Source organism: Schistocerca piceifrons, chromosome 1, assembly GCF_021461385.2.
Source record: "Schistocerca piceifrons isolate TAMUIC-IGC-003096 chromosome 1, iqSchPice1.1, whole genome shotgun sequence".
Classification (NCBI taxonomy): Eukaryota; Metazoa; Arthropoda; class Insecta; order Orthoptera; family Acrididae; genus Schistocerca; species Schistocerca piceifrons.
Window position 1 is genome coordinate 618,760,939 of NC_060138.1, and position 12,734 is coordinate 618,773,672.

The following is a 12,734-nucleotide window of genomic DNA, read 5'->3' on the forward strand; positions in this document are numbered from 1 at the left end:
TCTGTAGTCTGGCTACATCAGCTGGAAACAATGGTCATGAGTGTGTTTTTGTTTTGGAAGGAGGACTTTTGGCCAAAAGCTTAAATATACGACCGTCTTTTCATTGTGGCTGTCTGTGAGTCAACATCTCTATGTGGTAGTAGCAATCTCTCCATCCTAAACTTTCTTTTGTTTGATGTAGCAGTGTCTGTGTTACAAAATTTGTGCATTGTTTACAGCATCAGCCACTTACTATAACTATACAAACTACAGAGAAACCTATCATTCATATTTTTGTCTCCGTGTCTGAGCCCACAGAAAAACCCCAACAGTACATACAGTGTAAATATACACAGGGAATGAAGAGTTCCAATGTAAGGGAGCTAAATTAGAATTTGTACTCTGGACTAATATTTTGTAAAATATGAAATAAGGCAATATCTCCCATGTTGCAACCAGACTTTAGCCACTCAAGAATTCAGTAGGTCGAATTACTCCAGGACAGGAGAGGGTACAGCTTGGGCACTAGCTGAAGCACAATGACATAATCCTAATGCTTGCTAACACCCACAAGCTCCGCAACCTCAACCTGGACACTGGAGCAGTAACCGCAGTTTCAAGACATTTTGATAGTGTTGGGATTTCTTCCTGGTCCAGGCCCTGCAGGGTGGAGCAATGGTCGAACCGATGCCATCCTTGTCGCTGAGTCTCTGGACACCTTTCAGTGCCCAACACTCGCTTACCAGGCCGGAACATAGCCACACTGCCTGCACCATTTCTTGCCACTGTGGGTACAAGACTGATACCTCACCACGCCCATGGATCATGGATGTCGAGGGTCAATGCTGGGCCACACCAGTAATGGAGTAATGAAGTGTTTATGGGCATACCGACTGACATACTGCAGGCAGCTTCACCTCCGACATATTCACTTGACACTTCCCAACCCTTTGAACCGACAATGCCTAGTTGGGAGAGCAGTCGTGGTCCTGAATACTAGATGAACATCTCTTCCATAAGGGTCACAGGATGCCTGATATGGGACTATCCAGCTTGCTGCACCACTACAACCAGCTATCAGGGACAGTACCTAACAGTGACCAATCAACACTCTGTTCCTTGTCTTCCTGAAGCCATTCGATATAGTTTTGCACTGTTGTACAGTAGAAAAATATGAGCTTACTACCACTGGATCCATTTCTTGACTGGTTCTTGACTTCCTGGTGCACAAAATTCAACACATTGGTCTTAATGAGTCAAAATTGTCATCCATAGACTTAATTTCATGAGGACCCCGAGTGACAGCTGTATGGCAATTACTGTTCACAATACATTTAAACTACCTGGTGGATACCCTCTGTGAGGCTATTTGCAGACAGTGCTGTGCATACCGGAAAATTACAAAGCCTAAAAATTTCAGTAAAATGCGATGCAGGAGATCAACATTTTGTACATGGATTAGCAGTTGAGCCCCAACATATTGAGTATAAATAACTGAAAATATGTATCACTGCTCTATTAAACTACTGGCAAAAAATGACCGAAAATAACAACAGTTTTAAAATATTTACAAGTATACTTCTAGATAGTAAACATTTATATAAAACAAGATGTAAAAAAGTAAGTGCCATGTTTAAATTCATCTGAAGAAGGTAAAAGAAATTTAATTGACCCACAAGATGAGTATCAAACCTTATGAAGTATATCTTTATAAAAATAGCCAGAAACAAGCAAATAAGAATTGCACATTTCCTCACAGGTTTGTTTAATAGTGTGAGAGATTCACAACACATTGCGAAATGACAATAATTGGGAAATTTGAGTTCTTACAGAAAATTATTGACAGTTGTTCATCCCAATAATCATCCACAAATTGAGTAGCAAAGAGGGGAAATGACAGTGTTATGAGAATATCAGCTAACATGCACTGTGGCTACCAAAGTATAGGTGAGGATATAGGTCACAGTTCAGACTTAAAAAGTGTGAATGTAAAGAATGAGACATCTGAACTGTTGACAACGTTCTACAATGCTATTCAGAAGATCTAGTGCTTGTTACATCAGACAGTCCATATTGTCATTCAATCAAGACCCAGTTTTCCTGAACTACTGATGGGATATCGTACTTACCATACACTTTCTTACAAACAACCTCCCATCTTCTATTTAAGTGTACCTAGACAGCACATTTTTTTATTTCCAGGTGAGCAATTGCCTATTTTTGAAGTGGCAGCTACTCTTAGTGATTCATTGTTACAGCTTTTCAATAAAGTTACCCACTGGGTAAATGAGGTTTTTAAATATACATTCAGAGACTTAAGCCATCTGGGGATACCTTTCAGAAAGCAAAAAGAAGAAAATAAATACAGGTCTCCATGTTTAATAATATGAACAAGCAAACCAACTACAATCGCACAGACAATGGAAATGGAGCAGAAATGTACACTACAGATTTGCCTTGTTCAAACTGTTCATTTTATTCAAGTTCATCCTATTTGCAAGAAACACATTGCTCCTGAATACCCATCCCACAACTTTGTTGTCAATCTTTCTGCCAAAACTCTGACCGCTGCAGCAGTCTCAGTACTTTCCAAAAGCTTCGCTTCACCTTAGCCCAAAACCTACCTTCAACCATGCGGGCTTGACCCCCCCCCCCCCCAACCCCCCTTCATTCTCTACAGTGGATAAACAGCCAACCAACAACAAAACCCCACATAGTACCTTGTTTGGAACAGTTCCAACCTGCATCCATCTGTGACTCCTCTCCTTCCACCCAGTCATGGCACAGTAATCATTCAAGAATTCCTCACTTCTAACCTGGCCTCACCTTTCTTTCCTAAATCACTCCCTAACGAGTCAAACATTGCTCCTATGGAACATACAGCTATTCATAACCTGTAAACCAAGGCAGACCTTATAATCTGTCCTGCTCACAAAGGCATCACCACTATGGTCATGAATCTCAATGAAAACCTGACATCTCAATCCATCTCCCTCCTCACACTGGCAACCCCATGCACTCCTAACCTTTTTCCTCCTGCACAAACCGAAACCCAGAGGACTTCCTACTAGGCATCATACTGTGGCTTATTACAATGGTCCCACAGAATGAACCTCTTCCCTTTGTTTACTAACACCTGCAAACTATTGTTCATATCTTTCTTCCTACATCCAAGACACAGTTCACTTCCATCACTATCTTTCCACAGTTCCTATCCCATTACCACTAGAATAGTTGTGGGCCACTGCGGATGTAACATTCTTATTTACCAACAATCCCCATGCCCATGGCTTTGAGGCCATGAAACACTACCTTTCCCACCATCCTCCTGATACCAAACCCACCAACTCTTTCTCAATCCTCCTCACCAACCACATCCTGACACTATTATTTCACTTTTGAAGGCACAAATCTTCAAGCAAATCCATGTACTGCCAAGGGTACAGGCATGACATTTATGGGCCATTTGAAGGAATACATCAATTCAGTCAACACCTAAAACCACTTACCTGGTTCAGATTCACTGATGACGTTTTCATTATCTTGACTCACGGCAAAGACAACCTTTGATTTTTCATCTATAACAGTAACATTTACTTCCAAAGCCACTTCACCTTGTCCTTCTCAACTCAATGCTCCACCTTCCTACATGTCGATCTCAAACCCTCAGATGGGCCCATAAATACGTTTCTTCACATCAAGTGCACCCACCACTACCAAACCAAGACTTCTACTTCACCTGTTCAATGTGAATAGTTTCCTAACAGCCTCACCAACAATGACAACACAGCTGCAGTGAAAAGCAAGAGTTGTCGAAGTATACCAATAACCTAAGCATTTCCTCCTCTGATGCTAGTAAACCTGTTAACAAGCCATGGACCAGCACTCCTCTGATCACCCACTAGCACCCTGGCCTAGCCTCAACCAGGGCTTTGACTATCTCTCATAGTCACCTGAGATGAAGAATATCACAACCAATATAATACCAAAATAGTATTTTGCCACCCACTGAACTCATAGACTAACCTTGAGCAATTCTATTTACATTTGAACCTCTCACTCCCTTGTGGATTATCACGATTTCAAGGCCTGTCCCATACTCTCGCCCACCGCCTCCAACCACAGTCCAGCCACAGGCAGGGTCACGCAGTCACATTTGAGAGGCAGCTTGTTTGCCTTTATTTGTGCTGGGGGAGGGGGGGGGGGGGTGCAAAATCATGTGAGGTCATAAGTGCCCATGCCATGCCGGAACCTTACAACATCTATAAGTAAAAGAAGTTGAAAGCGACTACACGCTAAGCCCACTGAACGGAAGAAAAGAGAGCTAAAAACAAGGATGTCCACTTGGAGAAATGTCCACAATACACACCATAGACAGTGGATGGCCCTAACAAAAAATTAAATGCCATTCGCCATAATGCTGTTATGGGTAAAAAGTAAAACTTGATTGACTGACTGTGTGTCATTCACTAAAATGGTTGATAACTTAGATGGCAAACATACACTGAAACCCAAGCAGTTAAAAAAAAAAAAAAAAAAGACACTGCATCAAGAAATGGCAAACCATCAAAGATTGATGATAATGAGCACACAGTGGTTGGGGAGCACCACTTAAATGGCAATGCCCAATACACAACCTACTTAAAATGATCTCCTTGCAACGAGAGGGCCGAGAGGAGGTCCGCCAAGCTGCTGGGAGAGATTTACTCACTGGAGCTCGTTCCCATGAAAAGAAGACCACTGGTGGTGCTAAAATGAGACAGCCTGCTGAGAGGCAGTAACACAGAGATCATCTAACGAAACGGAAGCGCTAGTACACCGAGGTAGAAAGAATGCAACCTTGGCAGCTGTCTCATTTCCGGCCAGATCGACGTGACCAGGAACCCGCATGAACATTACGATGACTCCCTCAACAGTGAGCAAGTGGAAGCTTTCTTGGATCTATTGCACTAAGGGATGGACTGTGTACAACACACACTGGCTCTGAAAAGCACTGGAGAGTTGGAACATATGACACAATTAAAAAGTTTGTGTTGCTGTATGTACTGGGTGGCCTGATAAGAGGGCAAAGAGCTATACTGTAGAAATTGAGCAGTGTTCTGCAAGCTGATACTAAAAATGGTCCGTGCCAGTTACAAAGGCATACCCGACACCACAGTTGGGCTCAGAGCCATCACTGCACAAGAAGGTAGTATCGCTAAGTTGCTTGTAAAGGTCGAGAAACTTACATTGATATATCGAATCAGGAGTAGTGACCTTGGGAAGCAAATGGAGTCCAAGATGAACATGGACCACTGTAGGAAGCCAAGGCAGTGAAGGGTTCACACCCATCAGGAACATGGCAGGAAGTTATGGTAGCTGCCAGAGCAGTAGCCCAAAGCTAACTCTAGGAGGTAACAGAGACGAAGGGTGTGCCCCGTACTGGAAGTTAACGTAGTCTCAAAAAAAAAGGGACACAGGATGGGTGGCCAAGCATGGAAGACAAATGGCATGTGTTCTTCCGAAGAGCACATCATGCTGATATGACAGTGGTAGTTCGGCAGCTTCTGCATGTAGATTCTCAACTGGGTTGACGTAAATGGCAATAGTGATCAAACTTATTCCACAATTGTGGATCATGTTAAGATGGCATAAAGTGGATGGACATGCAGACAAATAAACGAAGCACTCATAGTCTACTTTCGAATGAACAAGTGATCTGTATACATGGAGGAGGGTGGCACATGAGAGGACCAAGAAAGTTTCCTATCAAATATGAGCCCCAGGAATTTTGTAGTTTCAGTGACCGATAGAGCAACAGGCCCCAGATGTGAAGATGTTGGAAGAAACCCACTGCACTGCCAAAATTAATACCGACGTTTTAGTCAGTGGAAAAGCCAAAGCCTTAGTGGATGCTCCACAAGTAAAGACGTCCAAGACATTGCTGAAGATGCCGCTCAAGGAGACAAGTTTGTGGAGAACTGCAATACAACGCAAAGTCGTCGATGAAAAGAGCCAGAGATGCCTGGTGGGAGACAGGCCATAATAAAGTTGTGGTAAGTGGCCTCAGATGCCCCATGTTCATCAAGTACGGAGGATACAAGCCCTCAAGCAGATGTCGTAGGCTTTCTCCAAATCAAAAAACATGGCCACAATCTGGTATTTCTGCAGAAAATGCTCATGACAAGGGTTGACAAAGTGACGAGATGGTGAATTGCAGAGCAGTGGGCACGAAATCCACATTGTGCAGTGGTCAGTAGATTGCGAGACTCAAGCTACTATACCACCCGGCCATGAATCAAACATTCCACTCACCACCTGGCAAACACAGCTGGTGACGGAAATGGGGCAGTAGCTAGAAGGGACGTGTTTGTCTTTACCAGGCTTATGTATGGGTATGGCAGTGACTCCATGCCAGCAGCATCTGCTGAAATGGGACTATATGTACGATGTAGAAAATGCCTGCCAGCAAGAGAGGTGTTGTAACATCTGAATGTGAACATCATCTGGCCCTGGGGTGAAAGATTAGGATGAGGTGAGAACATAGTCAAGCTCCCTCATGGTGAATGCAGTATTGTAGCATTTGTGATTCTGAGAGGTGAAGGATATCACCCGAGTCACCTCCACTCATTTCAGGGTGAAATGCAGGGTGATAGTGGGTCAAGCTCCAAATTTCCACAGAATAACAGCCTGAGGTGCTGGAGGTAACAACAGGGTCCACAACGACATTGTTTGCTATGGTCGGGGGGGAGGGGGGGGGGGGGGGGGTTGCTAAATGAACCTTGGTCTCAGAGAGCTGATGGAGGTTGCCCCACACAATGAAAGAGGGAGTGAAACTGTTGAAAGAAGTATTACAAGAAATCCAGCTAGCTTTTTTGCTGTTCTGAAGAATGTGTCAACACTGCGCACACAACAGTTTATAACTAATACAATTCACCATTGTAGGACAATCAAAAAAAAAAAAAAAAAAAAAAAAAAAAAAAAAAAAAAAAAAAAAAAAAAAAAAGCAGAGAGCATATCTTTGCATGCAAATCCTGTTGTCGCATGTCTCAGTCCACCAGGCAACCAGGACATGGTGTGGTAAAGAAGAATGGCAAGATATGGAACATTCTGTGGTGGTAAGAATGACATTCATAAGGTACTCTACCCAGTCATCACAACTGGGGAAATGTTGATCACCAAGGAGGAGTAAAGCCTGCACTCGGCCTTAGGAAGCTGCCAACTGGGTTTACATGAAGGTGGCCTAGGAGTCAGCAAATGGACAGTGCACAGGAAATGGTCACTTGAGTACAATATGTGTCGAAGAGAGCAGACCACATTGAGACGGCAGGTAAGCTGGGCAGCGCAGAATAAGAGGTCTAAACAGGAACAGATGTGTGTGGAGTCTGAAAGGGACATGGGCATTCCTTTGTTAAGGCAGATGAGGTTGAGTTGATTGAGTAAGTCAGGTAAGAGGGAACCTCCCAGACAGTTTCTCAAAGGACTCCAAAGGTGATGGTGGATGTTAAGTCACCTGGCTGCAAAAGGAGGTGGGGAAGGTGACCAACGAGCTGGAGTACGTCTGCCCTGGTGACAGTGAAATAGAAAAGGTGAAACGAGGAAAGAAAATGTGGAATGCAATGGCTTGCAGCCAGGTGTTCAGTGAGACGGTTTGGCTATGGACGTCATCCTGAATGAGCAGCATGACTCCCTCATGAGACGGAATGCCGCCCTCAGGGAGGGAAGCCCGAAGCAGACCGGAAAGAAACGTGATAGGTCAAAATGGTTGCGAGGACACAATTTAAATTCTTTGAAGCAGACAAGAACTGGACATGGCAACTCCAAGAGCAGCTATAATTCCTCCTTGTTGGCTCTAATGCCACAAACGTTCCACTGGAGACAAGTCAGAACAGGGAATGGGGTGGAGGGGACAAACGGAAGGCTGTCACTGAGGTGGCTGCTGAGTGCCAGCCCTCGAAGACTCACTGCTATAGGGTGCAGGGGTTGGAGGATCCTGTTCCATGAAATCCACGGAGGCATCGGCATTCTCCTCATGTCAGACAAATGGTAGACAGTGCACACCAGTGAAATACAGGTCGGCTAGGTGAGGGTATCACAGACACTGCAGAAGAGGATGTCTGAGTCAGGGAAGGAGAAGATCGTTTGCCTTTGCTCAATTTCTTGGAGCCTTTACAATTGGCAGACAAAGACTCAGACATTTGTTGGCTGGAGGTACATAAAAACTCTTCGTGAGAGTGTTTCTTTTGTTCTTTCCAGCCTTTCAGTCGTGTAGCGGGTGATTTCGCCACCGAGGGTGCAGATTTGGTGGGCTGTTGCACAGCTGTAGTGGGAGACGGGGATGTTACCACAATACAGAGCGATTTACAACTTCAGTACTGAACTGGAGGTCACAAGCCTGTGTGGTCAAGTCCTCATGGAGCAAGGCATAGCAAGAATGGTACTGTAGTGCCAGATGGTCAAATGAAGGACTTTTGACTTGCCAGCAACTTGCAAGTGACAAGGTACAGTACTTTTTCCTTCACCTGGATCTCCTAGAAGGCCCGTTCATCGGGACGCATAGGACACTAACTGGTTGGTTTGGTGCTTATGGGTGCTCAACAGCAAGGTTACCAGGAGACACTCAAGGAACGAGGCAGCATGGTCACCATTACAATTGATACACCCACCCTAATTCAGTGACATAATGTTCGATTTTCCCTTTGGTCAGACCGAGGAGTGAGTGTAAATAACATCTTGTGAAGAATTCAGCATATAATGAGCCTTGACACGAACAGTATAGTCGTGGAGGAGCAAAGCTGCAAGCAGTTGTTGGGCATGAAAATCACAATTGATCTCCAGGAGTAAAGTCTGAATAATAAACTGATTAACGGTAGCAAAGGAATGAGCTTCTTCGGTATGTGACACCATGAGAAACTGAGGTGCAACTGGGAGAGTTGTTGAATCTTTAGCCTCATTCTATTTATGTTTAGTAGACATAGACTGAGATGAAGATGATTGGTTCATTGTGAAAAAATCCCCTATTATTGTGTCGGACAGTGCGCTCTTTCCAACTGGGAGCCCCCTCAGAGGGGGGCTCATGTGCCTTACGTGGTTGTTCACAACTCAGGTCACACCTCCTGAACTCTAGACAGAAGGATCAATTGTCAATTTGGAAGGTAACAGCTCAGGCAGTCACCCCTCCCTGGGCCTGACCTGCACCAAGGGATACACGCAAATCCTATCTGTCAAGCCAGGGCTGGGAGGAGATTAGTGTTTAACGTCCTGTCGACAACGAGGTCATTAGAGATGGAGTGCAAGCTCGGATTAGGGAAAGATGGGGAAGGAAATCGGCTGTGCCCTTTGAAGGGAACCATCCCAGCATTTACCTGAAACTATTTAGGGAAATCACGGAAAACCTAAATCAGGATGCCTGGAGACGGAATTGAACCGTCGTCCTCCTGAATGCGAGTCCAGTGTGCTAATCACTGCGCCACCTGGCTCGACCCCGGGGCCGGGAATTACACATTACCCAGTCACCTGTTACATGTTAAATGTGTGGGCTGGCCTTCAGAAGTGCACATGGAGGAGCTAGAAACAGGGAGGAAGAAGAAACAAAGAGAGACCTGAAACCCTGAAGTGGAAGAGGGGAGGAAATGGAGAACGAAGAAAGAAGGAAAAGCAGACAAGGTATTGTTTCAATAACGGGCTACTGAAAATAGACAAGACACGTTCCCCAAGGGACGGGAAAAAGAATAGCTGAACAACAGATGTGCAGCATGTAAAAGGAAGAGGTGCTGCAATGGCTGGGGTCCTGTGGTGGTAGCCAAGCATGAACTCACCAAAGATTTGGTGGGGAGGTGAGGGTGAGGAGGGGACGTGGGGGGTGGGAGGAGGTAGTGAAGCAGCTATGTTATACAGGGTGATTCAAAAAGAATACCACAACTTTAAAAATGTGTATTTAATGAAAGAAACATAATATAACCTTCTGTTATACATCATTACAAAGAGTATTTAAAAAGGTTTTTTTTCACTCAAAAACAAGTTCAGAGATGTTCAATATGGCCCCCTCCAGACACTCGAGCAATATCAACCCGATACTCCAACTCGTTCCACACTCTCTGTAGCATATCAGGCGTAAGTTTGGATAGCTGCTGTTATTTCTCGTTTCAAATCATCAATGGTGGCTGGGAGAGGTGGCCGAAACACCATATCCTTAACATACCCCCATAAGAAAAAATCGCAGGGGGTAAGATCAGGGCTTCTTGGAGGCCAGTGATGAAGTGCTCTGTCACTCATTCTCTGTAAACTGTTTATACCAACGTTTAATACACCACCTATCAGGAGGTTTAACACCATACTTCGTTCGAAATGCACGCTGAACAACTGTCGTCGATTCACTTCTGCCGTACTCAATAACACAAAAAGCTTTCTGTTGAGCGGTCGCCATCTTAGCATCAACTGATGCTGACGCCTAGTCAACAGCAGCTCAAGCGAACAAATGTACAACTAAATGAAACTTTATAGCTCCCTTAATTCGCCGACAGATAGTGCTTAGCTCTGCCTTTTGTCGTTGCAGAGTTTTAAATTCCTAAAGTTGTGGTATTCTTTTTGAATCACCCTGTATATTGCCTCTGCAGCAATTACTGGACAGCATTCTATGTGGGTGTGACAGGTAATCAAGTGTCTGCTCACATGAATGTTCACGCTTACAACTGTGGCCAACTACAAACTTGACCATCAGTTGCCAAACATGCTGCACACCACTACACAAATTTCTTTTACAGTTGCTTCACTAGGTGTGGCCTTTGGATATTCCCAGCATGAGTTCCTCTGAACTACGCAGGCGGGAATTCTCTCTTCAGTATAAACTGAGGAATTGGAACCCCCCCCCCCCCCCCCCCGCCCCCCCTCTCTCCCAGCTCACACTTTTTCACCTTACCTTTTTAACTTTCATCTTCCATCATTGTCCACACCATTCCTTACCTGCCTGGATGGTGTACTGTTTTCTCACACCTCTCTTCCTCCACTCCTATATGATCATGATTCTCTCTCTCTCTCTCTCTCTCTCTCTCTCTCTCTCTCTCTCTCCCTCCCTCCCTCCACAAGTTTCCTCTTCTCTCTCCCCTCCCCCCACCCCCATCCTGTATTTTCTCACTTGTGCTTCTTTCTCTTTCTACAACACTTCCCTATACCCACAGAACTCCAAGACAAAGCAACTGGTCTCAGTTATTAAAATGTTGCTGCAGCAGTCTGTGTTGGGTGTCTATGTGACAGCGTGTGTGAATGGGTGTACTGTCTCCTAGAAAAAGAGTCCGAGCTCAAAGCCTCTTGAACACTGTTTTGTGTTACATTTATCTATCTGTCCCACACCAGCCTGATATAAATGAGTGGTTGCCTTTACCTTATTTAAGGTATTGTTCTACCCATCAACTTCCAATACTGCTGTAATTTGTAGAGCGTTTTTCTAAGATGTCACCATGTAAGTCTTATGTAACACATATGCCCTCAAAACATTTCTTATCGCATCATCAAATTGGGTTTAGCACAACAAATGTACAGGATTTTTCTAGCAAAGAAAACTTTTCAGGGTTCCATAGAAGGCTTAGTGAAGATATTACATGCCGACTACATTTCTTTAGAAAATATAAGAGTAAATAAAGAATTAATTTTTAGATACACTAGGAACTTGAGATCTCAATTCACATAGAATATAACAGCCATTAAGAATTAAAATGGAAAAACTATTGGATACAAACTAGTCATGAAAGAAATAACAGCATTTCTTTGCAGCATGTTACTGAACATTAAAAACAACGATAAACGTACCTGCAATTTTCTTTTTGCCATTCCAATAGTATCTCTCGTCGACACTGTAAGTTTGACATCAGTGCACGTAGAAGACAGCCTTAGCTTCAAAATCATTTCCAAGCCTCCATCAACTGGTTCTGTTAAAAATTAAAGTTGGATTATAACTTGACATACAGAAAAAAAGGAAAATGTATAGAATGACTCACCAGTAATTACCTTCAGGAGGCAAAAATTCAAGTACTGCCAATGCTTTTTGACAGTACTTCATATTTCACCACCTAAGGATATGTACTGACCAGCTATTCTGTCTCCTTGCACGAGATGAAAGTTCCACAACTTTGAAAATGCTATAAAGCTCACAAGACATCACTTTTGTTGGAACAAAACTTGTTCTTCACTTCAGTTTTAAAATGTTATGTACACAATAATTAATGTGAACTACTGTCACTTTAAACAGAGACATACATGTAGCTAGCTGCTCAATATGGCCACTGACTTTCCCTTCGTGGCAAGCCAGCATTAGGTCACAGAGGAATTGCTCATTGGCTAACATTCATGATGTCAGAGAAAAGGCAGCTTGGTTGTTAAATACAAACCAACAGATATCTCTGCAGTAGCCATTCTAGCAAGTAAAGTAGCAGCTCATTACACCTTCAAGTGGTACTTGCATTGCTATTTTGGAAGCTACTGCTGCCTTTTATTATCCATTAACTGAGAACCTGCTACATTCATTCTCATGACTTTTAAAAATCTCTGATTACTTTCCCTTTTAATTTTTCAAAGGTTGCACTGTCTAATCTCAAAGACTCTGTCTTCTCAGTAATCCCATGTTACTGGAGTATTTTTCTTATTTAAAAAGCATCCACAAACTGGGCACATTGACTCATTCACAGGTGTCTTTCTCAAGCACTGAAAACACATGATGCTTCAAATAAAATGCATCATGGAAACTTCTATGACAAACTCCACTCTGATGGCAATGAGAAGTT

At 43.6% G+C, this 12,734-nt stretch overlaps 1 protein-coding gene across 1 annotated transcript in view; it reads right to left on the reverse strand.

Annotated features, from left to right (window-relative positions):
- The window catches only part of LOC124804206 (ubiquitin domain-containing protein 1), a 66,957-nt gene that overhangs the window by 20,421 nt on the left and 33,802 nt on the right, over positions 1 to 12,734 (reverse strand). The window contains exon 4 of the mRNA XM_047264735.1: positions 11,764 to 11,882. Coding sequence (XP_047120691.1) covers positions 11,764 to 11,882 — 119 coding nt within the window. The remainder of the gene's footprint in view (positions 1 to 11,763; positions 11,883 to 12,734) is intronic.